We start from the raw sequence: 22,860 nt of genomic DNA, 5'->3' as shown, positions 1-22,860 counted from the left end.
ACGACGAAGTCGTTTATTGTCCATCATGGCATCGATCCCGGGCGGAATCACCGTTGCGCGACAGCAACGTCCAGAGTGTTCTTCGTCGAGCATGTGACAGCGGTATGCTCCCCACAGAGTCCAAGAATAGTCCCCGCACCTGCCATGTTAGGAAAGTGCAAATTTCGCGCTAACAGGCGACTAGTGCGGCTAAGCGAATTCAAGAACAAACGAAATAGGCGAGATTCAGGAATCTTCCATGATCTGTGTCACGACTTGTTCCGTTTGCTTGCGATTTTTCAAAGTGGACATGATCATGGTCGCAGCCGGCAACACGAACACGACGACATCAAACACCAACCATGGGCGCCGACATGTCGAAGACTTCGTTGACGCCAAAGGAGCAAGCGAGCTGCGAGCGGAAAGGTCGTGAGGACATATTGAGAGCGTGGGTCCTCAGTTTCCGGTACTCTGGCCGCGTAGGCATATGCTAATTCGAAATGCAGCTTAGGTTATGAAGATGAAGGGAACGGCATTTTTCGCCCTGCTACGAAAGCTGCTCCGGCAACAGCGGCCATAACGATTCCCACCTTGCCTTCGGCTTTGACAACTGCGACTGCGACTCCTACATTGTCTCCAAACTTGACATGGACTCCCTCTATCAGCGGCTCTTCGAACTCGGCTCCAAAACAATTCGCGACTTTGGTTCGATCCACAGCTGCAACTTCACGTCCAGCTATGATCTCGCAGCCGCACTCAACGGTCACTACAGAAGAGACTTCGTTTGGAGTCCTTGTTCCATCTGGCATGAGTCTCGATGGCCAGTCTTCCGGCGAGGTCGTCTCCGCAATCGGTGGAGGCGCTCGGGGTAATAAGACCCAGACATGGAGACCAGAGAATACCAAAGAGAGGGAGAAGGTTGATATCGGTACCGCGGATCTTGCGGTTCGGGATGAGTGTCGGACGCAGAAGCCGCTTTCGGACAATCAGAGCGCTCCAGATTCGGCTTCTATGCCCATGCCCGAGCCACCCGCTTCACACGAGCACGAGTTCCGCGGCAAACGCAGCAGCGACGGTTTCCAGCGCATCATTCATGATGCAACCAAGTGCAAGTCGAATGATGCGTACCATTCGCAAATTGCCGGAAAATGGTGGTCGGACATTGCATCCAAGGGCGAGCCACAAGGCGTTTTCCTGCACACGCGAGTAGGCGAATGACACTGACGGTACGACAGAAGAGCAGGCACAGAGGGTGGGCGAGAAGAATCCCAAGCAATCCCGAAGCCGACTGCTCAACACATATCATATCGGCCGCATTATGGAGACCGATCTAGGGGAAGGGAAGCATGGCGACGAGCGCTGCACACGCTGTGTGGAAATGAACTTTGAGTGCTGGGTGTACGGCGACAAGGGACGGAATCAAATCAATTGGGCAGGTAGTACTTGCGCGCGGTGTCGCGTTCCTGAAAGAAGAGGCCGTGGAGGTCGCTGCTCCATCGGCACTCACGGCTCGGAGATAGACAAAAAGAGGAAGCGGAGTGTTGAGCAATGCCTCGAGTCGGATATGGCGTTGCATGAAGGACTTTGAAAGGTCCAGGAGGAAGAAGTCCTGTTTCTAGGTCTTGCTGTATAGCGTAGTGGACCTGCCTGATGTGGAATGAGGGCGAAGGACGCTAATGCGTGACCGACGGAGCCCGGGCGAGTTACAAGATTTGAATGTCAGTCTTTCCAGTTTTGAGAAGATTCCAGTACACGCGCAGCAAACTTTTTCCTCAACTCGTGTTCAACGCCGCCGCGACAACACAGCATCGACCACAGAACATGGGCAACAGACCCTCCAAGCCCGAGGGCTCATCTCAGGGTAAAGCGTGCGCTGAGGCGAGAGATCGGGCGAAGACTACTGGCGTGTAGGTAATAGGGCTGCTTCCTTTTCCTCAACACAGCGCCGTTGACAGGAGAGGGAATGCGAAGTCGGAGGAGAAGGAGAAGGTTGAAGAAGACAAGAAGCCTGACACCGGTGATGATCCGGCGGAATATTCGGGCGACGAACCGTCACCCAGCAGACCGTCCGCGAAGAAGACGAAGATGCAGAGCGAGAAGGTGAAGCAGGAAGAAGACGAAGAGCAAGAGAAGTCCGGAGGAAACGAGAAGCCCGACACTGGTCATGACCAGGCGGATCGTTCGGGCAACGAACCATCACCAGGCGGACCGGCACCTGCGAAGAAGATGAAGAGCAAGAGGAGCAAGAGGATGAAGCAGGAGTCTGATGAGGATGCTTAGAATGATGCAAGCCCCCGAAACAGCTCTTCGTCAACCCCAAGATGGAGATCCGACGCCGGTGGACATGTTGCTGCTCTCGATCTGGCGTCAAGAAATGTGAGCGATTGTCATGGAACATGCCAGATGCTGAAGCGACCACAGACATCCGCTGTCGCCGCGTATACAAAGCGAGGGATAGTCCACAAAGACATCTGATATGAAGCGACCGTTGCAAGCGCAACTATTCATCACGGTATGAGTGCCTTCTGTAGAGCACATTTGCCATAAATCTTGGTCTAGACGTACCCCTGCCGTGCCGAGCTCGAGCGGCCATACCAACGCAGTCGAGTGTCGATGCTCACTTCGCAGTTTGCATGCGAGGGCTTGGCGCGGACTGCTCGAATGCGTTTTCGTGAAGGAGGAGGGCATTCGAAATGCATCTTCCGCTTACTCAGCTTTCCTTCTCGATTGCCAACATCAGCATCAAGAACCTGGCGACTTCGCTCCTGGTCCGACATTACTGATGTGGCGCAATAGCGCTGGACGAGAACGATTAACGTGGCGGCCACAGCGACCGACGGTGAAATCGAGCACTCGTGTAGCTGGAATCGTGCAGTAGTAGCTTCGCAGGCGAACCTGACATTCTCTACCTTCAAGCTCGCAATGCGTGTTGCCGGCTTGACGTTTGCTGGCTTAGCTTGTACACGGGTGCATGCGGAAGCTCAAACATTCATGATCCGAAGCCTGAAGTATCGGTGGGTGAGTATCCGGTCTTGTCGTGTTATGTCATGTTTTGTGGTCGCAAGGTGAAGTCACAGGATATGTCTATAATAACGAACCGGAGTCATTGTCGGCCACACTAATTAGGCTCCATGGTGTCATACCGTGTCGTAGCGCGTTCTTAGTGCGCGTCTTCTAATGTCGTCGTCGCCGGTGTCGGAGGTGTTGTATAGTTACTGTCGTCGTCGCCGTCGCTAGGGGGTGGTAGATAAAAAGTTGAAGGAGTTTCTCGCGCTCTTATTAGCTACATGTTTGACACCGGCAATAGCGTTTTTAGCTTCCGTGCGAGTCGTTTGCGCAAGTAAGAGATGTGCGCAGAGCGTGCTAGTAAATGTCTACCTTTAGACTACAACTATCGTTCGTTTATTAACATTAGTAACCGTTTTGTTTATTGCGTTGTATCTGCTGTATCTATATTGCCCTTACCGGCCGGCGCCGTCGCCGCTACGGTTCCTACCTTACGTCGTTTCTTTAGTAGAGCTCTTACTATAGAAGGCCTAGCCTCCGGGTTGTGTTGCCCTCCTTGCGCCGAAGGTAGAGGTTAGTATAGATTAAGAGGTGTTGTCGTCGTAGTTGTTGTTACCGTCTTAGTTACCGTCTTAGTTACCGTCTTCTTCTTCTTTATAGTCGTTGTTGTAGAGCTACCTTGTGTTGCTGCCGTCTCTTTCTTCGATGCTCGCTTCTTCCTTAAGGGCGGTAGCATAGTTGTCGTCGCCGTCGCTAGCTCGTCGATTGTAAGGTCGATTATAGTGCGTTCGTCCGGCTCTAGTTTAATGCAATACTAGCTAAGGGCTAGTAGTCGCTGTAACTGTTGCTCTACTTGTTGTTGCGTAAGTAGAAGTTGTAGAGGCAGTAGTACCGGCTCTATGTTATAATCGAGTAACTCCTTTATAGCGACTCTCGCGGCTGCTGCTCTAACCGGTCTAACGGCACTATTGCAGATGCTCTTAAAGCGAGTCTACGTGTCGTTGCGAGTCTGTTTAGTTGCATGTTATGCGTTAAGAGCTTCCTTAATCTTGTATATAGCTCTGTTGTATTCGTTAGCTGCGTTGCGTACGTTCAGACGGTAAGGCGGTAGTGCGCTAATCTCCTTATTAATATCTTAAACGATGTAGTCCGTTAATGTAGTGTTATATACCTCTATATTAGCGTCTGTAAACATAAAGAGCTAGCGTTTAAGATAAGCCTCTTAAATGTACTAGAACTGGCAATACTAATACTAGATACACGCATATAGCTAGTTGTGTAGTCTATACTACTTGTACGTACAATTAAGCTTATCTTAGAGTGGCTCTAGCATAAACTTAGGCCTCTTTAAGAGCACAATCTAAGCGCTAATTAATCGTTGTTGCTTCGAGGGGAATTAAGGCAACTATTCTTTAAGGAAGTTAATGCCAAACGCCTTACTAGTATTGCTAACGGCTAAGGGGTAGATATAATCGCCTTCTCGGTCTATAGCGTTCTGCGTTCGTTAGTCGAAGTGTGCGTTCTTCTGCTTAACGTGTATAGTAGTACTACGGAGCGTAAATAAGGATGCTATAAGGAGTTTGGTGTCTAGTTTGTAGCCGTTGTAAACGCCCTTAAGGGGGTTAGTAGTCTGCACTTGTAGCAAGAGCAATAACTCTATGCGATAGGCGTTAGCCTATAACCGGATGTTGTCCTTTAGCTCCTTATTAATGTATTCGGCTAGGTCGTTATGCCTATCGTCGTATAGTAGCTTATTAAGAGCGTCTTGCAATAACTCTAAGCATGTTGCAACTAAACGCCTTGAACGGACGGCTAAGAAGAGCTTCTATACTACCTTTACGTGTGCTTTACCTGTAAACTTCCGCTTAATCGTGCGCATAAGATAAATATAGCAGAGTAGGTAGACGACCGGATAAGGCTTAAACGGCTAACTATCAGCATCGAGGTCGTTAGCGCTAAGAGCATCTTTATCGCCGTTAATAGGTTCGTCCGCCGTGCTAAACACTATACGGACTGCCTTGCGTTCAGCCGCCGAGTCGTTAGTTATAAAGTAATAAGGCCTCTATCTACTACGACCGCCGGACTAACGCATAACACGCCGGAGGCATGTAGCGATAATGTCGGCGTCTTCTGACTATAATAGGAAGTGTGTATAAGGACGCTAGAAGCTATACTTATTACGAACGATAAGCGTGAACAGCAGCTAGCCGAGATAATTCGTCTTGTTAGTAGCATCTATAAGGCAGAGGTATCTACGTCTAGTAAGGAGTTTAATGCGTTCCGGATGAGCCTATACAGTCGCATATGTGATCTTACTATCGGCCTCGCGTGTAGCTTCGATGTGCTTGCATTTGAAGCCCTCTGTAATAAATCGTTAGTAGATGTTAATAAAAAAGCTCGGATTTCTCGGAAGTTTTGAGAAATAGTTGAAGTTCTACTAGCGTAAAAATCGCTAGTATTGTCGAATTTATAATTAGCTTAAATTCGCGGCCCGCGCGCGGCCCGCCTCTAAGCCGAAATTCCAGGGTCCTCTTGGCGACACCTTAAAACTTCTATAAATTATAAGCTCTAGTTTTGAAGCTTAAAATTATCGTCTTAAGACTCGAATTCGAGCGCGTTTGCAGCGTCGTTAAGATAACGTTTTAGAGGTGTTGCAATGTCTAGTTTAGGCAGGTCTCCTTCCGGATTAAGGTAGTGCTAGGTGCTCCCGCAGCTTAGTAATCTAAGTTCGACCGCACTTCTTAACTTCTTAACTTCTCAAAACTTCCTCAAAACATCGACTTACCTTTATTATACTACTGCTTTAGCTCTAGCTGCTGTGCCGGCTATAGCACAAGCCCGCCGCCGAGTCTGGCATCTAGAAACTTCTTGCGGTATGCCGCGCCGGCGTTGTTAACGTCGTACCGCTTTATCTAAAGTCTACTAACTGCCTCGAAGATCCTGCGAGCTTCCGGATTGTTGTGCGCTTAAATGCTATGCTAGACGGTAGTAGGTTAGTAGCCCTTGCAATACTAGTAACCGGCTGCCTTTATTAACGCAGAGCATCGCTTAAAGAGGTCTATCTTAAGCACTATGTAAAACTCGGTGTGTTTAACTCTGCTATGCTTCTACTTAGAGCGAGTAAGGCGCACGTTAGTAGGACGCAACACACCCTCGTCGTCTTCTTCCTTATCGATAACTACCTTTATCTTAACCTTATAGCGCCGGCTAGTCTTAATTAGCTTGCTATTAGGCTTTATATAGTTGCCTTACGACTCCGTAGTACCTCCGGCGAAGCAGCACTTATAATGCTATATAAGGACGCTATTGTTGTTACGGAATACCTTCGTGCGAATCTAGAAGTTGTCGATAAAGGGCTCTACCTGTTGCTATAGCATTAGAGACAGCTCTACCTCCTTAAGGAGTTGTTATAGCCGCTTACGTAGCTTAATAATGTTTGGCGGTGCTGCTAATATTAAATAACCGGCAGTAATAGTATCTACAAGCCTCCTTTTAACACGACGGCGACGACGACGTATAATACTATCGCCCTTATCGCTCTTACTAGAGTCCGAACCTTCTACCTTAACTTCTACCTTAATGCCCTTACGCAGGGTCGGATTAGCCGGCTGTTGTATCGCGTTAGGTAGGGGTATAGGGTCCGGCGGCGGCGGAGCGGCGGTGCCATTAATGCCCGCCTTAGCTATAGCGTTTACGAGAAGCGTGTCGATGTCTATGGCGGCGGTGTTAGCGTTAGAGGGGGGTAGGCGGCGGTGTTAGCGTTGGAGGGGGGTAGGCGGCGACGGTGGTGGCGACGGTAAGGTTTACACGACGATGGGACGCGACTAGGGCTGACCGAAACAATAACATTGCCAAGCACCGACACCGGTAGTAATCCTTACCAAACGCGTATTGTTAAAGTGCTGACTATTTCGAGCAGACTATGTGGGGCCCATTCGTTATCATAGACAAATCCAAGTCACAATAGCGAGGTGAGGTCGTGAATAGAACGCCACAGCTGAATAATCAATGATCACGTGCTGCATCTCAAAGACGACTCTGCCTTAGTGACGATCGCCTCCATCGATTCCTCTCCTGACATACACCACCCACGATCTCCACGACCATCCGACTACATCTTCACGAACAGCACATATCTTCGACAATCAAACCACCCATCATGGCCGGAGTCCACGGTCAAGTCCTTGGGCACCTCGTCCGTCGTGGCGTAAGCGCTGCCCAGGAACACTTCACGAGCGCCAACGATGCATACGTCCAGCAGTTGCAGCAGGATGCCACCCTCTACGACACCAAGGCCGACGCCGACGTCAACTGGGAGGTTCGCTCGTACGAGATGATTCCGATCATCATCACCGGCTTCATCACTCTGCTGGTCGTTGCAGCAGTACGTACACTCGGATTCAATCCAGAGACGAAACCACCATACTGACCCCTCTTCCAGATCAGATATTCTATCGGTGAAGTCATGGCCGCTCTCACCATGATCGAATCCCCCTCCCACATGGCCATCATCTCCGACAAGCCTCCCGCCTACGCCGACTCGCCCGACGCCCCCCTCGAGAAAGAGCCGTTGATGCCCTCCGAGGCGGAAGCAGATGTTGAGGTCATGCTCGTCCATTCCAAGCCCATCACTACTTCCAAGATCAGCACCACCATGGCACACCTCTACAAGATTGACGGGTTTCGCGGCAAGTTCCGCGGCGCGAGGGTCTCGGTCATGTACCACCTCCTCCACAGCGTCGTATCCAACTTCCTCATCACTGTCTTTGACGCTGGACTCGTTGGAAACTCCCTGATCTACATCTTCGTCTCCCTCGGTCTTGCGCGTGTCCACATGGCTTGGACGCACGCCATGATCGCCACCGACTCGCCCGTGTCCTTCTGGCGCAGCATGCCCGCTCGCAAGCAGTGCAAGGCCATTCTCCTGCCCACTCTCGCCGTGGCTCTCGCCGAGCAGGCCACCATCATCTTCCCCATCATCGTCGCCTTCGCCGTCGGTCTGCCTGACATGCAATCCGACCACGTCGTCAAAGCCGCTCAGGATGGAGAAGGATGCCAGATGGGTCTCCTCGCTCTGCGCTTGTTGGCCGTGCCAGCTACCCTCATCTTCGTCGCCGTGGCTGTCCTCCTCCCTGCCACCGTCACTCTCACCCGCATCGAAGCCGCTCTCCTCCCTGAAGACCGCAACACCATCGTTCCCTTCGACCGCGAAGCCCTTGTTGGCGACCTCGACCTCACCGCCCGCGGAAGCTCCAAGGCTCTCTTCGTCGAGGCGTGGCGCTCGTTCGACTCCACTTCTCGCTGGAGATTGATCAAGCTGTACGTCAAGATGGTCGCTATTGAGTTGAGCGTCGTTTTCGTGGCTGCGCATGTCATGGTCGCGGAGATGTACATTATTGGTGGTGAAAAGATTGCTCTGCTCGCCAAGTCGATGAGCGCGCAGGCCAAGCTGGCGGGTATTGAGGCGCAGGAGGTTGCGAACTAAGTTTGTTCTTTTTGAGTTGAGTGGAGGATGAACAGGACTCTCATTTTTTTCTTTTTGGTATGGCATCGAAGATTTGGGATATGGGAGTTTAGGAAGTCAGAATAGGATGGAGGTACGGTTGTACACTACTACTACAGCAGACTGTGAATCGAAACTGTTGACTACAAGACTGCTCTTGCAGTGTGCGAATCCATTTTGTTGGACGTCGTTGAGCATGCGATGCAACGGTCCGGGTCGAAGGTTGCTGACACCTCGAATCAGCCCGGTATCTATTGCTCCTCCGACGTCGATCCAACATCGCAGTCGAGGATGCCATGAAGCCTGCGATCGAATGTGCATCCCTCTAGAAACGCCAGTTCTCCAAAATCCACATTCCAAAGCTGATTACACCCACGCGCGCTCAGGAATGGAAAAAAAAAATCCGCTGGTTCGACGCCTTGCAGCGCCCCGAACACAACAATGCGATGCCACTCACCTCCAACGTGCTGCGTCTGCGAACATCATCTCTACCATCGAGTCAGCAACAATGCGCGCCCTCATCGCCATCAGCCTGCTAGGTCTGGTTCTCGCGCAACAAGGTCCTGCAGGTAAGCCATCCAGATCAGCGGAATGTGGGATGAGCTGACAGGAAGAACAGTGGTCCAAGTCATCACCGTCGTGGTGAAGAAGTCTTGTGGTGTTGTCGTTGGGGACCCGTCGACGTTGGGCATCAGTTCGAGTTTCAATGCGAGTGATGGCGGTGGTTTGCCGACGGTTTCGAGGGGGATTTTCTCCTTGACGGATGGGGGGAATAGCAGTGCTTTTCTGAGCGCGCCGGGGACGAGCGGGAGTGGTGGGCTGACGGGGGATGGTGGCGTGGGTGGTGCTACGAGTATACCGTCTTCGGATCTGGACGAGCCGAGCGCCAGCAATGCTGTCAGCGGTGGTTTGACGTTGAGTGAGGGGGTGAGCGGCACTCCGTTTTCTTCTTCGGAGCTGGATCAGGAGAGCTCTACGCCTGGTGTTGCGGCGACTACGACTTCTCTGGAGAATGGGGATACCTCGATCGAGTCTGCTCCTTCATCCCTCCCAGAACCTCCTTCAGATGGGGATGAAAGTCCATCCACCAGCACCCCCTCACCAACCGCGCGCTTCACAACCATCTCCATCCCCTCCTCCGACTTCCCCACCCTCCCTCCCCCATCAGCATACACCTCCATCCCCATCTCCAGCCAATCTCCCTCTGCAGCCGACACCCCGACCCCCTCCCTCGGCCTCGTCACCAGCTTCATACCCTACAGCGGCACAGACACGGGCATCACGGCCCCCACAGCCGTGACCACCATCCCCGCCAGCGGCACCGTTAGCGGGACGGTGATTGTGGAATTACCGCCCGAGATTACGAGTACGCGGTATTGGACGGGGACGGAGGCGTTTACGACGACTGTTGCGGCGAGTGGGACGAGGGCGGCGTATGGTGAGTGACTCCCCAAACTCCGAAGCTACCTCATCCACGCTCCATACGAGCCTACTGACACTCCCCTCTTAGTTATCGTCCTCCTCCCAATCCGCCAAGTCATCGTCACGCAACGCTACACCGGTACAGTCTCCCTCACCGGTCCGACGACCATCACGACCGTTTCGGCGAGTGGTACGAATCCCGCGTACGTTATCGTTGAGGATCCACTATACACAGCGCCTTCCGATCCCGCCACGAGTGCTGCGCCGGTTTCTTCGGTGGGATACCTGACTACCACAGTGGCATATACCGGCCAGAACACGATTGAGGAGCCCATCACCACGACGGTGTATGAACCCAGTGGGACGACTCCGGGGTTGGTGGAGGTTCAGACTCCTCCGCCGGCGGGTGAGGTGGGGTATCAGACTGTTACGACGCTGTATACGGGTGCTGGAGTGATTACTGCGCCGGTTACGAGTACGGTTTATGGACCGAGTGGGACGAATTCTGGACTTGTAGAAGTTCAGACGCCGGCAGCAGCTTCTGTCGGCTACCAGACGGTCACGACGCTGTATAGCGGGACGTCGCCGATTTCCGGACCTGCTACGAGCACGGTTCATGGACCGAGTGGAACGAATTCGGGGCTGGTGCAGATTCAAACACCTCCTTTTTCTGCGGGATACATAACAGCGACAACACTCTATTCGGGGACTTCGTCGATCTCAGGGCCAGTGACGAGCACGGTGTACGAGCCAAGCGGCACGAATCCTGGCTTGGTGCAGATTCAGACACCTCCTTTTTCTGCGGGATACATAACAGCGACAACCCTCTATTCGGGGACTTCGTCCATTTCTGGACCGGTGACGAGTACAGTCTACGAGCCTAGCGGCACTGTTCCTGGCCTGGTACAAATCCAGACACCTCCTGGGATGCTGGTACGTTACCTTTAATCCTGTTTGATGGGACCTTTACTGACCGTCCCTTAGGGATATGTGACATCCACCCGAGCGTATACCGGTGCGAGCCCGATTACGGCTGCCACTACTGTGACTACGATTCCTCCGAGCGGAACGATTTCAGGGACGATCATTGTTGAAACTCCTTCATCTGTGGCTGAGCCTCCTTCGCCGGGCACGGTGACGAGCACAAGACCGTATACTGGAGCGAGCCCGATTGCAGGCCCGACAGCTGTTACGACCATCGCTGCAAGCGGAACAGTATCAGGAACTGTCATCGTCGAAACTCCTTCCTCGATTACCGATGGACCGAACCCGGGCACAGTGACTTCTACACGGCCATACAACGGCGAGAGCCCGATCACAGGTCCGACGACTGTTACCACGATTCCTCCAAGTGGCACTGTTGCAGCGACCATTATCATTGAGACGCCATCTTCGATTGCCGGAAATCCAGGCACAGTAACTTCTACGAGGGCATATTCCGGCGCAGAACCGATCACAGTTGCAACGACGGTCACCACCGTCCTCCCAAGCGGAACAGTGGCAGGGACGGTGATTGTCGAGACGCCATCCTTAATTTCTCAAAATCCGGGCACTGTCACTTCCACGAGACCGTATACCGGCGCGAGCCCAATCGAGAGCCCAACTACTATTACCACGGTCTCTCCCAGCGGAACTATTCCTGGAACAGTTATAATCGAAACACCGCCCGCTCGCTACGTCACCACAACATCGTACGCAACTCTCGGGTACACCGAAACAAGCACCTACTCCAGCGTTCCACCTAGCGGGACCGTACCAGGAACGATATACATCAAAGTTCCTCCTCGTCGATACGTTACCACAACGTCATACGGAACGGTCGGCTACGTTGGCACAAGCACATACTCCAGCGTGGCGCCTAGCGGAACAGACCCAGGAACGATTTACATCGAGGTGCCTCCTTCGGGATACGTCACGACGACATCGTATGGCTCCGTGCTATTCGCCGGCACGAGCACGTATTCCAGCGTTCCACCCAGTGGGTCGGTGCCAGGGACGATTTACATCGAGGTGCCTCCAACGAGTGTCGTTTCTTCGCCGGTGTTCACAACTACCTCGACGACGTCCACTACCACTACGACGACAACGCCTTCCGGATACGTCACCTCAACCTCGTATGGATCCATCCTCTTCCCCGGTACGAGCACATACTCCAGCGTTCCACCCAGCGGAACTGTTCGGGGAACGGTCTTCGTCGAGGTGCCTCCAACTGCCTCCTCGCCGAGGGTGTTTACTACGACGTCTACGACGTCTTCACGCAGTACATCTTCGCCGGCTATCACCACCACTTCCACGAATACAGAGGAGCCCGTTACGATGACGAGTACGACGACGTTATACAATTCGGCGGGATGTACGAGGGTTTGTACGGCATGAGCGTTTTTCAATCCAGCCGCTAGGTTTTCATAACAGGACAAATACATTTACGCACACCGGCCACAATGGGCTCAACGATGTTTCGCTTCGACTTCGCGTTCAAAGTGCATTGCACGTACGATACACGCCAAGTTCGTTGTGAAGTGAGGGCCAGCAACTGTACGATTCCTGGTGAATGTGAGTAATGCTTGGCGTATCATCGTACGACATTCTATGTCCCTCTGTCCATGTTCCTCCTAAGTCATGCAGATATGATGCGTGTTCTCCGCCTGTTGAGGTCTACTTCTCGCCGTTCAAGTGCTTCCTACCATTCGAGTGATTCTACCCGTTCGAGTGCTTCTCCCCATTTGAATACTTTTCGCCGTCCGAGCTCAAAGTGGAAGCACGCTGAGTGCAGCCAAACCTCGTATTACCCTGATCGAAGATGGCACACACGGACCTGCGAGTGCGAGAAAAGAAAGAGTCAGTCACGAGGTCCACGATGTCTGAACAGAACGAGCATAATACCTCAAGAACACATCACCATAAATGTCGAATGTCTGGTCACCTCGGCTCTGAATCCCACCGTAGAAGGTTCCGTCGCCCAAGTCTTGGAATGGAAGCTCTTCAGGATTGATTGTGAAGAGGGTATCACCAATGGCCAGGCGGACGGCAGGAAGGCTACTGAGATCGGTCGAGTTTGGGAAGACCCAGCCCTGTTGGTGTTGTTAGCGACGTATGGACATCAATCCAAGGAGGATTGGAGAGTCAAGCTGGCCGCATGATATTGATCATTCGGATGAGCCTTCTCAAGAACAGTGACTTACCTGCTGCTGGCTACTCTTCGTCGCTCTTGGAATCGCACCATACACCGCCTCGCACAGATCATCTCCAACGAGAGCCAACGTCGTTCGTTCCCGTATCCGCAATCGACTGATTTCCAGACCTGCTGATCGTCTTATCTCCAACCTGAGCAGACTCACTGGCGAACATCCAAAACCCTTGCGAGTTGTCAACGGGAGTGTACGCTGGAGTCTGTCCTGCAAGCGCGGTCTGGTCGATGTATCCGAAAGTGTAGAAGCTCGTGGCATCTGCTGTGGCGGCACCATTTGAGGAGTCGGAGGAAGAACCAGGAGGAGTGCTGCCAAGGTAGGTGGTGAAGAGCTCCGTGTTCTTCGGGATGTCGCTTTGGGTGATCATGTTTTCGACCACGGTCTGTGCAGGCGACGGCGAAACTGTGTTAATTGAGCCGAACGCCAGACCGAGAAGTCCATCACCAGGTCCCGAAGCGAATTGCGTCGAAAGCGTCTTCGCCAGTTCGATCGCCTGATGTTGGACTTTCAATCCTCCAAGGTCCACAATATCAGTCCCGACATCTCCACTCGCCGTCGAACCATCTCCATACTGGATCTGCCAAGTTGAGCCAGAGGACTTCTTGAAAGTGGAGGACTTCTTCGGGTCGGTCGAAAATGCTTAGTTTGTTTCCTCCGTGGTTGCCGTTGCGAGTGGAAGCCGGGAGCCCGGTGCTCCAGACCCAGAGATCGGCAGAACCGGTGTCGAGGTCCAAGGCGAAGGTCTGGCCTGGTGTGCCAATTGTGACGTTTGCGAGGTATTCGGCGTTGTTCTCGATATCTTCCGCCTGGAGTTGGCAATGATTGTTAGCCCACGACAAGTATCCAGAATGATCAAACTCAACATACCGGCACATCTCCAGTCTGGCCAGACGTGGGATCCTTCTTCGCAAGAACGTGTTGCTTCACCTTAGCCTTTCCACCAACGGACTTGCCGAACTGCTTAAGGATGGACTGCGATCCAGTTTGATGGATCTGATTGACACGACAGTACGGACCATCCAGAGAAGGCGTGATGTTCCACTTTTGAAGGGCGTGGACGTAAGACTTGATTCCACTGCGTTTGTGGTGTGCTTGCCGCACCAGGTCGCCGCGAACGAGGGAGGACATTGCGGGTTTGGAATTCGGTCTTTGAAGGATTTGTTTCGCTGTCGCGGTTGCTGATCTCGGATGAAGGTCCGAGGAGTTCGAAGAATATGATCGAAAACACTTGCAGACCGCAGCCAGATGCAGCAATTATATGCTTCCAATCTCCTACCACATGCTGTCTTGTCGATCTGATAGATTGTCTTGGATCGCTTGTTAGTACGTCATGCTGCCGTGTCGGCTAAAGGTACCGGAGGTCTACAGCACCTGCATCTGTTTAGCATACACGAACAGAGAAACACACCCATCATCCGCTTGATGAAGGCAAACAACTGATTAGAGATCAGGCATGAGGTGCGCTGTCTTCGTTTGTTTCGCGTGGGACGGCCAAGCTGGGATGTGTAGTGTCAAAGCCATATCTCGCAAGCTGTTCGCTCTCGACGTCTGTCCACGAATGCAACACCAAAGACAAAGACGGTCGGAAGCGACTGAGCGATTTAACAGATCTGCGAACCTGCAGATGCCGAACATCCCGCCACGCCATGTGAAGTGACAGATCGTCGAACCATCTGGTTGACAACTTTCAACCAATCACCGGGCCATTGTCGTCTGGTCGGACAAGTCCGGTTCGCATCCGTGGCTCGAAAACTTGGAAGCCGAAGTCTAGCGCGGCGTAGTGACATCGATCCGCTGATCATCAAGCTTTCATCAAGCTCGCTCAAGCTTGACCAAGCTTTCGATGACAGCTGAGGGGCGTTGTGCCATGTGACAGAAGTCTGCAGTTTCAAACCCAACCATGTGTGGCTGCACAGATCGGCTGAATGAATGATTGGTCTGCTGAGAGGACTGTACTCCGTGAAAAAGAACACGACGTACCTGGCCATGATTGTCATTGACTTTGACTTCAACACGAGGCTAACTTGTACTCCCTCACCATCTTCTCGGCGATCTTCTGACCAACAAGATAGGCCGTCGCCTGCGTATGGTTGTTCGTCGTCAGCGGACAGACACTCAAGTCTGCGACCCTCAGACCTTGAACACCGTATACTTTGCCGCTCGAATCCACACTCCCACCGTCAGCCTCCTTGCCCATACGCACAGTGCCGTTTGCATGCCATATGGGACATGCTTCAGCCTTAGCGTAGGCATCGATGTCGGCGTCCGACAGGGATACTGGTCCCGATAACGTCTTGCGGACGTGCGGACGCATGTCTGGATTTTCGATGATCATATTCCAGGATCGACGAATGGCTTCCCGTATGACAAGAACATCGTACGGGTGACTGAGAAGGTTGAGGCGAAGTAGTGGTTTGTCGGCGGGATTGTTCGAGCGTAGGGTGACGGAGCCTTCCGATTGCGCATTCATGAGAGCGGCAGTGAAAGAAAGGTACGTGTTTCCCGGCGTCAGTTGCGATCCGGGTGGCCACAGAAGTGCATTATTCAAGAACTCGAAATGCGGAACTTTGCTTCGAGTCAGGAATTCCTGGTCCGCTGGAGCGAGGTCCTGGAATTCCGAGGAGTTCGCAAGGTCGGGAACCTTCAGGAATCCACCCCAAAGACTGCTGTGCTGCAGTGAGAGGGCACCGGTGTGGTCTCGATCCCACAGTGCTTGTGCCTCTTCAACTGAATTCGGATCGGTCTCGAAAGTAGTGCGGTCGTTGAAGGATCCATCAACTTCGACGCACATAATACCAGCCACGTGGTCACGAAGATGCTTGCCAACTCCCGGAAGGTCCCTTTTGACTTCGATGTCTAGAGCTTCGAGCTCGGCTTTTGGTCCGATGCCATTGAGGAGGAGAAGCCTGGGAGTATCGATCGCTCCACAGCACAGAATAACTTCCTTGCTTGACAGGGCTGCAGTTTATCAGCACAGCATCCAGCTCGAGATCATGCCGTATCATTGTACCTTCTCTCCCATCGATCGTGCGGATACCAATGACGCTTGTGCCATCAAACAACAGCTTACCGACCGTCGCATCTATCCACACCTCCAGGTTCTTCGGAGGATCTACCAGATGAGCGATGGCGCTGGTACACCTTCCGCTTTTGCCATAGCTGTATGGAAACAAGCTCACGCCAATATTGTCGCCTGCGTTTGGATCCAAGCACAAGCTCTCGCCTGCAGCAAGTAGCGACGCCATTTGAGGCGCGACGGACTTCTCCAAAACGGCCGGCAAGCTGACCGTCACTTGTCCGCTGGTTCCATGACGTCCAGAGGCTGGATCTGCTAGATGCTCGTACGCAGCGGCGCCTTCAGTAGCGTAGTTCTCGATGGTCCGGAAGCTCTCCTGCACGGAAGACCACGCCCAGTCATCATCGTCTACGAGATCAGCCCATCGATCGTAGTCTTCGCTGCTGCCGTAGAGGTAGACGCCGAAGTTCAAGATTGAGCTTCCACCCAGCCCTTTACCTCGAGCGTAGGGAAGCTCTCGATCGTTGAGTGAAGGTTCAGGCTCAGAGACATAGCCGTGGTCGAGGTCGCTCCTTGCGAATGCAGCGGTGTACCGATGGCCCGGTGCGGACAGATACGGCCCGGAAGGTTTGGTGCCGGCTTCAAGAAGGAGAACCGAGGGCGCTGCGGCGGAATGTGAGAGACGATGAGCGAGGAGGCAGCCTGCGGTGCCACCTGCGGGAGTTGTGAGTGTGTGTCTCTGGAACGATACTTTGCTTCCTTGAGATGAGACGCAACATACCTCCGACAATGATGAAATCGTAGTGTTCCTGTGCCGGTGCCATCGCGGAGGAATATGCTGTCTTTGACCAAATCCCATAGCGGCGCAGGTGAGCTCTTTATCTTACACCTTCCGCTGAAGGAGCATTCCCGCCGAGCTGAGAATCATGCCACCTTGTCCAGCCATCTCCGTCGATTACTTAGCTTTGTGTGGTTACAATGCAAGGCAGTCAGCTTACTGCTGCAGCAAAATTTCTTCCATCGACTGATGAGCTCGCCAGCGGTAAGGATACAAACACGGCATGATCCTTCTCAGCCGCAATGATAATTGCCGATGGCTGATACTCGCCTGCTCAGGATGTGTTACGCTGACTTTGCTCGTGGTCAGCCACCCTCACGTGGGCCGGTCGCATACGAACACACAATCGGCCACTGCGGCTGACTGCGCAACGCTGACTGCAGACACGGCGTCTATGATGTCCGTCGAACCTATCAGCCGGTGAGCTGCTCACACGCTCATGAGTGCCTTGATCGTCCTGTGGATGACTTTGGCAAGCTTATCCATCAGCGTCGTGCAGCAAAACATTGGCAGTCGAGCAAGATGCTGGCATTGTTGAAGCACCGTATGCAGAGTCTACAGCCTGGGCATGGCAGTGTGAGTGCGCTTTTCGTGAGATCAGCCGATGTGAAGTCGGTGGTCCTTGAGAGCGGCAATAACATCGACTGCTGGCTGATACCCGGCGCCAGACATCTTCAAATGCCGTGTTAGCTTCGCTTGTAACGGTTTCGATGGCATTTCGATGATATTGATGGCGTGTCGTCTATTCGATGTCATGTCTTCGGGAAGGAAGATGTGCCACTCGCCAAAGCCGAGGCGCAGGCGGGGTGGGCTGTCACACAAAGAGGAGAACTTTGGACATTATCCTGATCTTCGAATAGAACACACACTTCAGAAGAGCTTTCGTCAATGAATTGCAAAGCGAACTTGAAGAAATATACCAAGTCATGTCATCAGGAAAATCCCCAACCCTCCTCCAGCAAGCCCGAGAACGACTCTCCGCCATAACGGACAGCATTGCCGGCCAGCCTCACTTTACATTCCCCGCCTTCGATCAACTTCCCAAAGTCGCCGGTCAACCTCAAGGTTGCGCGTGGGGACTGTTCGACAAGCCTGGAAGTAAAGATGAACTCGGGACATTGAATCTCCTTACACCAGATTTGGTCCGGCAGGCTGCATCGCAGGAAATTCGGACCGGACAGCATGTCCAGCTTGATTGGTGTTTGTCGGAGAATGTCGAGTTTCCTGGGTTTGGGAGGAGGAAGTTTGAGCATACTGTACTGGACTCGAAGGCCGCTACGAAAGGTGCACATACTGGACTAGATGACGAGATTCGAATGAATACGCAGAGTGGAAGTCAATGGGATAGTCTGAAGCATTTCGGGCATCAGAAGTCAGGCTTGTGAGTGCTTCCCTGTCCTAGCAGTTCCACAGACAACGCATGCTAATGTCTCCATCCGTCAGATACTATAACGGACTCTCGCACGAAGAAGCACTAAAGAGTCCCAGGAACGGCATCCACAACTGGTGCGAACGAGGCGGCATCGTCGGCCGCGGAGTTCTCGTCGACTGGCTGAGTTGGTACGAGAAGACCCACGGCGATCCACCATCGGCAGTATCACGTCACGAGATTCCCGTCTCCGAGCTCGACGAGACGCTCAAATGGCAGGGAACCACGATTCGGCCTGGGGATATTCTGCTCATTCGCAGCGGCTATACCAGATGGCACAACTATGCCTCTCCGGCGGAACGGAAGCGAGGCACGCAAGAAAATGCCGTTGCGATTGGTGTTCAGAACAACGAGGAGACCGTCCGGTGGTTGTATGATCATCACTTCGCTGCTGTGGCGGGAGACACTATTGCTTTCGAGGCCTGGCCGCCGCCTATGGAGTCGGGTTGGTGTTTGCATGAGTGGCTGCTCGTGCAATGGGGTTGCCCGATCGGAGAATTGTTCGTAAAATATTTCAATCCTGCCTTCTGATAATCGACCAACCACTTTCTGCAGGTGGAATCTGGAGGAATTGAGCAAGCTCTGTGAGAAGGAGAAGAGGTATTCGTTCTTCCTGACCTCAGCTCCGTTGAACGTCAAGGGCGGAGTGGGCTCTCCACCCGGTGTGATCGCTATTCTTTGATCCGGAGAATTATTGAATGAACATATTCGTGGGCACTGCCGAAACGACTTTGTCCTCAGTGTGATGTCGACTGCTGACAAGAAGCTCGCACATGAAACAGAAGACGACACCGGCAAATCATCGGCAGAGCAGTCGGTTGGCGATACAGCTCTTAAGGTTCAAGATATGCTTTATGCATGGCCATAGCTCCCAAACCACCGTGATGGAACGACCACGATAAGACAGACGTAAGCACTTTCCCGTCTCTCCTTCTCGTATTCTCCTCGTTGACCTCTTCTTCTTCATTCCTCTTCTGCTTCATCCAATCCCTTGTATACCGAACGATCCTCTCCATGATGGGCAACGCAGCCTCAACCCCACAGCTCTCACCACCCGTCAGATCCCGCCGCGTAGACCACGAACCAGCTCCCGTCATGAGCCTGGATGAGAAGTTCGACGCCTTCAAGATCGATCATGGAAAGAGACAGGCGGTGGAGCACAAAGTCTTCTCCTCAGATGACTCCGAGCACGTCGACGCCATCGCAACCGAACGATACGTACGCCAGCTGTTGAAAGATCCGAAGAACAAGCTGGGCTTGTCGGCGTTTAGTGCGAACAATCCGGCTGCGGTGTTGGAGAAGCGATCGACGGTGTTGAAGGATACACAAGCTTTCAATGTGAAGATTGCACACGAAGGTTCGCCGGTGAGTTGGCTGTGAGTCGAGGCAGCTTGCTGGACGACACGCTGAGTGCGAGATCAGGTCACGAACCAACGGTCCAGTGGAAGATGCTGGATTTTCGCTGCATGCAACGTGTTCCGAGTCGCTATTCAGCAGAAGTATCAGATTAAGAGCTTCGAGTTGAGTCAGTCGTAAGTGATCTGAAGAGCAGTAGGCTTACGTCCAGAACTTGTCAGCTGCTGACCTTCTGTCCTCCACTTCCAGGTATCTCTTCTTCTGGGACAAAGTTGAGAAGGCGAACTACTTCCTTGAGTCAATCCTCGATACCTCAGACGAAGACGTGGACAGCAGACTGGTCAGCGCCTTGATGGCGGGCCCTGTCGGCGATGGTGGACAATGGTGAGTACAACCATGCTTCCCTACGAAGAACGTATATTAATTCTAAGCAGGGACATGATAGTCAACCTCGTCTCAAAATACGGCATCGTCCCACAAACCCTCTACCCAGACAGCTGGAACGCCCAAAACAGCGGACGGATGAACACAATCCTCACCACGAAACTCCGCGAAGACGGTCTACGTCTCCGGGCCCTCCAAGCGAACGCCTCATCCGACGAAATCGACCAAGCCAAAGAAAGCATGATGCAAGACGTCATCCGAATCCTCACGCTCTGTCTCGGTCCACCACCATCCGCCAACGAGAAGTTCACCTGGGAATTCTACGACAACTCGAATGCGTTCAAGACCGTCTCCATGACGCCGCTGGAATTCGCCAATACGACTCATGTCAAGAGGTTCATTTCTCTGGTCAACGATCCGAGGAATGAGTACAATCGCCTGTTGACTGTTGATCATCTCGGTAATGTGTGGGGTGGACGACCGGTGACTTACGTCAATGTCGACAAGACGGTGTTGAAGAACGCTGTTGTGGCTATGCTGAAGAAAGGACTTCCTGTCTTCTTTGGCTCGGATGTGGGTCAGCAGTCGGATTCGGCCAAGGGGATTATGGATACTGATCTCATTGATTATGAGCTTGGTTTCAATATCAAGCTTGGTTTGACCAAGGCTCAGCGACTGTTGACGGGTGAAAGTCAGATGACCCACGCCATGGTGCTGACGGCGGTACACCTTGACGAGGACAACAAGCCTGTGCGATGGCGAGTGGAGAATAGCTGGAGCGAGAACGCTGGAGACCACGGCTACTTCGTTGCGTCGGACAAGTGGATGGACGAGTTCTGCTACCAAGCCGTGGTGGATCCGAGTGTCGTTTCGAAGGAAGTGAGGGATGTGCTGAAGCAGAAGCCGAAGCTACTGGTAAGTGAATCCGCGGATAGAAGTCCTCGCCGGCTCGCCGTGTGTGTGTCCGGCCAGCTTCTGACCCCAATTCTTACTTGCTTTTTGAGACTTTGCTGACCATTCCGCCCTTACTCTTAGAACCTTTGGGACCCGATGGGCGCGCTTGCGTAAGCAGAGAGAGCGGAAACCATGCTCTGAACGACATTACGATTCTGATGACATTGTGTGTTGCTACATCCTTCAAATTTCGACTTTCTTTCGATGTTCCGCCCAATACCCATGCAATGACCCGCCACGGGTGCGTTTAGGTAGAGGCTTCCTCTATCACTCCTCCAGGTCTTCGATATGAATCTTGATTGATCCAGAATTCCGATCCGCCGACGCCTCCAACGCTTTCTGTGCCTCCTCCAGTTTGTACCGATGTGTGACCAAAGGCTGCAGATCGATGACCTTGTGCTGCAGTAACCTGATCGCCATGGGCCAAGAATGATGATATCTGTCGAGCGTCAAAATCAGCGGAGTTCCACACACAGTCGGATTCATCCCACGATGCCATCTCCCATCGAGCAAACTCACCGATTAATAAACTTCAAATCCACCTCCGCAAGCGACATATGCATAAACGGCATCTCATTCATAATCGGCCTCCCCACCCCAATCACCATCACCTCCCCCGCCGGCCGCGGCAAATAACAACTCGTGACCACCGACCCCTGCACACCCGTACACTCATACACCACCCTCGGCTGGTCCCCACCCGCCTTCTGCATCGTCTGGAGAATATCCACCGCCGTATCCTGCGCGCTCACACCCGGTACAATCTGGTAAGGAATACACCCCGGCGCGAACTCCGTCGCGAACTCGAGTCGTCCGGCGTCGAGATCTGTGATCACTATCGGCGCCGCGCCGGAAGCTTTCGCTACTGCGAGGGCACACATCCCTATCGGCCCGGCGCCGCAAATAACCGTCGACTCGCCTAGTTTAATCGGACTCCTCTCAAACCCATGCAGAACAACACTCAACGGCTCCAACAGCGCTCCATCCGAAAAACTCAATTCATCCGGGATCTTGTGCAAGAACGCAGCGGGGTGAACATGCCATCTTCGAATCGAGCCGGAGAAAGGAGGGACGCCCGAGAATGCCACGTCCGCGCAGAGATTGTAGTTTCCGGATGTGCATTGGTAGCAGGTGGAGCAAGGCACGCCGGGCTCGATGGCGACGCGGTCGCCGGGGAGGAGGTGTGTTACGTTGGAGCCGGCCCAGACGACTGAGCCGGAGCCTTCGTGGCCGAGGACGTGGGGGGCTGTTACGGTGAGGGGACCGATGCAGCCGGTGTGCCAGAAGTGGACGTCGGATCTGGGGAGGATTAGTTGAGGGAGATTTGGAAGGTGGGGTTGGAGGGTGTGTCCTTTTACCCGCAAATTCCGTTACAGCGCATGCGGACTACGCAGTCGTTTGGGCCGGGTTGCAGTTCGGGGGAGTCGTTCATGAAGATCTGACGCTTCTCATCTGTGTACAACGCGGGATTGGGCTTGTTCATAGCAAAGGCGGGCGCCGCGTTGATGCCGTTGGTGGCCATTGCGAATACTGTTCAAGCTTGAGTTTTGACGATCGTCAGTCAATCGTGAGTAGCAAATATGAATGTCTACTAAGGAACAACGCGAAGTGAGAATCAGGAAGAAAGCGGAAACCTAGCTGACGAATGCCACGCCTCTCATCGTTGGTCTAGTACATATGTATAGCCCCATTCTCCACGTGGAATCGGGTACCGTAACCAAGGTCGTTGGTAGGAGAATTAGGCAAAAAGGGTCAATGGTGTCGTCTCCTCTCGGATGTGCATGT

General features: G+C 53.0%; 8 protein-coding genes across 8 annotated transcripts; 5 read left to right on the top strand and 3 right to left on the bottom strand.

Annotated features, from left to right (window-relative positions):
• Nucleotides 1–341: 341 nt before the first annotated feature.
• MYCGRDRAFT_92242 (uncharacterized protein) lies at nucleotides 342–2,259 on the top strand (the record flags this gene model as incomplete). The annotated part of the gene is made up of 3 exons (XM_003853552.1): nucleotides 342–427; nucleotides 486–1,185; nucleotides 1,891–2,259. The coding sequence occupies 3 exons, from the start codon at nucleotides 342–344 to the stop codon at nucleotides 2,257–2,259; spliced, it is 1,155 nt and encodes a 384-aa protein (XP_003853600.1).
• Nucleotides 2,260–7,097: 4,838 nt separating this feature from the next.
• On the top strand, nucleotides 7,098–8,470 carry MYCGRDRAFT_108921 (uncharacterized protein; the record flags this gene model as incomplete). Its single annotated transcript, XM_003853553.1, has 2 exons — nucleotides 7,098–7,369; nucleotides 7,427–8,470. The coding sequence occupies 2 exons, from the start codon at nucleotides 7,145–7,147 to the stop codon at nucleotides 8,468–8,470; spliced, it is 1,269 nt and encodes a 422-aa protein (XP_003853601.1).
• A 526-nt stretch (nucleotides 8,471–8,996) lies between these two features.
• MYCGRDRAFT_92240 (uncharacterized protein) lies at nucleotides 8,997–12,309 on the top strand (the record flags this gene model as incomplete). Its single annotated transcript, XM_003853554.1, has 4 exons — nucleotides 8,997–9,057; nucleotides 9,108–9,926; nucleotides 10,895–10,900; nucleotides 12,110–12,309. 4 exons carry the CDS (start codon nucleotides 8,997–8,999, stop codon nucleotides 12,307–12,309), a joined length of 1,086 nt encoding a protein of 361 aa, XP_003853602.1.
• Nucleotides 12,310–12,753: 444 nt separating this feature from the next.
• Nucleotides 12,754–14,226, bottom strand: MYCGRDRAFT_92239 (uncharacterized protein; the record flags this gene model as incomplete). Its single annotated transcript, XM_003852753.1, has 5 exons — nucleotides 12,754–12,981; nucleotides 13,093–13,211; nucleotides 13,372–13,669; nucleotides 13,800–13,904; nucleotides 13,966–14,226. The coding sequence occupies 5 exons, from the start codon at nucleotides 14,224–14,226 to the stop codon at nucleotides 12,754–12,756; spliced, it is 1,011 nt and encodes a 336-aa protein (XP_003852801.1).
• Nucleotides 14,227–15,106: 880 nt separating this feature from the next.
• On the bottom strand, nucleotides 15,107–16,938 carry MYCGRDRAFT_92238 (uncharacterized protein; the record flags this gene model as incomplete). Its single annotated transcript, XM_003852752.1, has 3 exons — nucleotides 15,107–16,056; nucleotides 16,109–16,828; nucleotides 16,896–16,938. 3 exons carry the CDS (start codon nucleotides 16,936–16,938, stop codon nucleotides 15,107–15,109), a joined length of 1,713 nt encoding a protein of 570 aa, XP_003852800.1.
• A 536-nt stretch (nucleotides 16,939–17,474) lies between these two features.
• Nucleotides 17,475–19,063, top strand: MYCGRDRAFT_92237 (uncharacterized protein; the record flags this gene model as incomplete). The annotated part of the gene is made up of 4 exons (XM_003853555.1): nucleotides 17,475–17,528; nucleotides 17,813–18,333; nucleotides 18,396–18,881; nucleotides 18,937–19,063. The coding sequence occupies 4 exons, from the start codon at nucleotides 17,475–17,477 to the stop codon at nucleotides 19,061–19,063; spliced, it is 1,188 nt and encodes a 395-aa protein (XP_003853603.1).
• A 413-nt stretch (nucleotides 19,064–19,476) lies between these two features.
• Nucleotides 19,477–21,189, top strand: MYCGRDRAFT_41275 (uncharacterized protein; the record flags this gene model as incomplete). Its single annotated transcript, XM_003853556.1, has 5 exons — nucleotides 19,477–19,746; nucleotides 19,804–19,913; nucleotides 19,987–20,121; nucleotides 20,172–21,036; nucleotides 21,157–21,189. 5 exons carry the CDS (start codon nucleotides 19,477–19,479, stop codon nucleotides 21,187–21,189), a joined length of 1,413 nt encoding a protein of 470 aa, XP_003853604.1.
• Nucleotides 21,190–21,354: 165 nt separating this feature from the next.
• MgLAD2 (putative L-Arabinitol 4-dehydrogenase) lies at nucleotides 21,355–22,661 on the bottom strand (the record flags this gene model as incomplete). Its single annotated transcript, XM_003852751.1, has 3 exons — nucleotides 21,355–21,514; nucleotides 21,595–22,374; nucleotides 22,434–22,661. Coding segments are annotated over 3 exons (1,104 nt in total), but the record flags the coding sequence as incomplete, so codon positions are not given.
• Nucleotides 22,662–22,860: the final 199 nt, after the last annotated feature.

The sequence above is a fragment of the Zymoseptoria tritici genome, chromosome 4, assembly GCF_000219625.1.
Source record: "Zymoseptoria tritici IPO323 chromosome 4, whole genome shotgun sequence".
In the NCBI taxonomy this organism is placed as follows: domain Eukaryota; kingdom Fungi; phylum Ascomycota; class Dothideomycetes; order Mycosphaerellales; family Mycosphaerellaceae; genus Zymoseptoria; species Zymoseptoria tritici.
The sequence above is the reverse complement of the archived record's forward strand: the minus strand, read 5'-3'. Positions and strand labels throughout refer to the sequence as shown.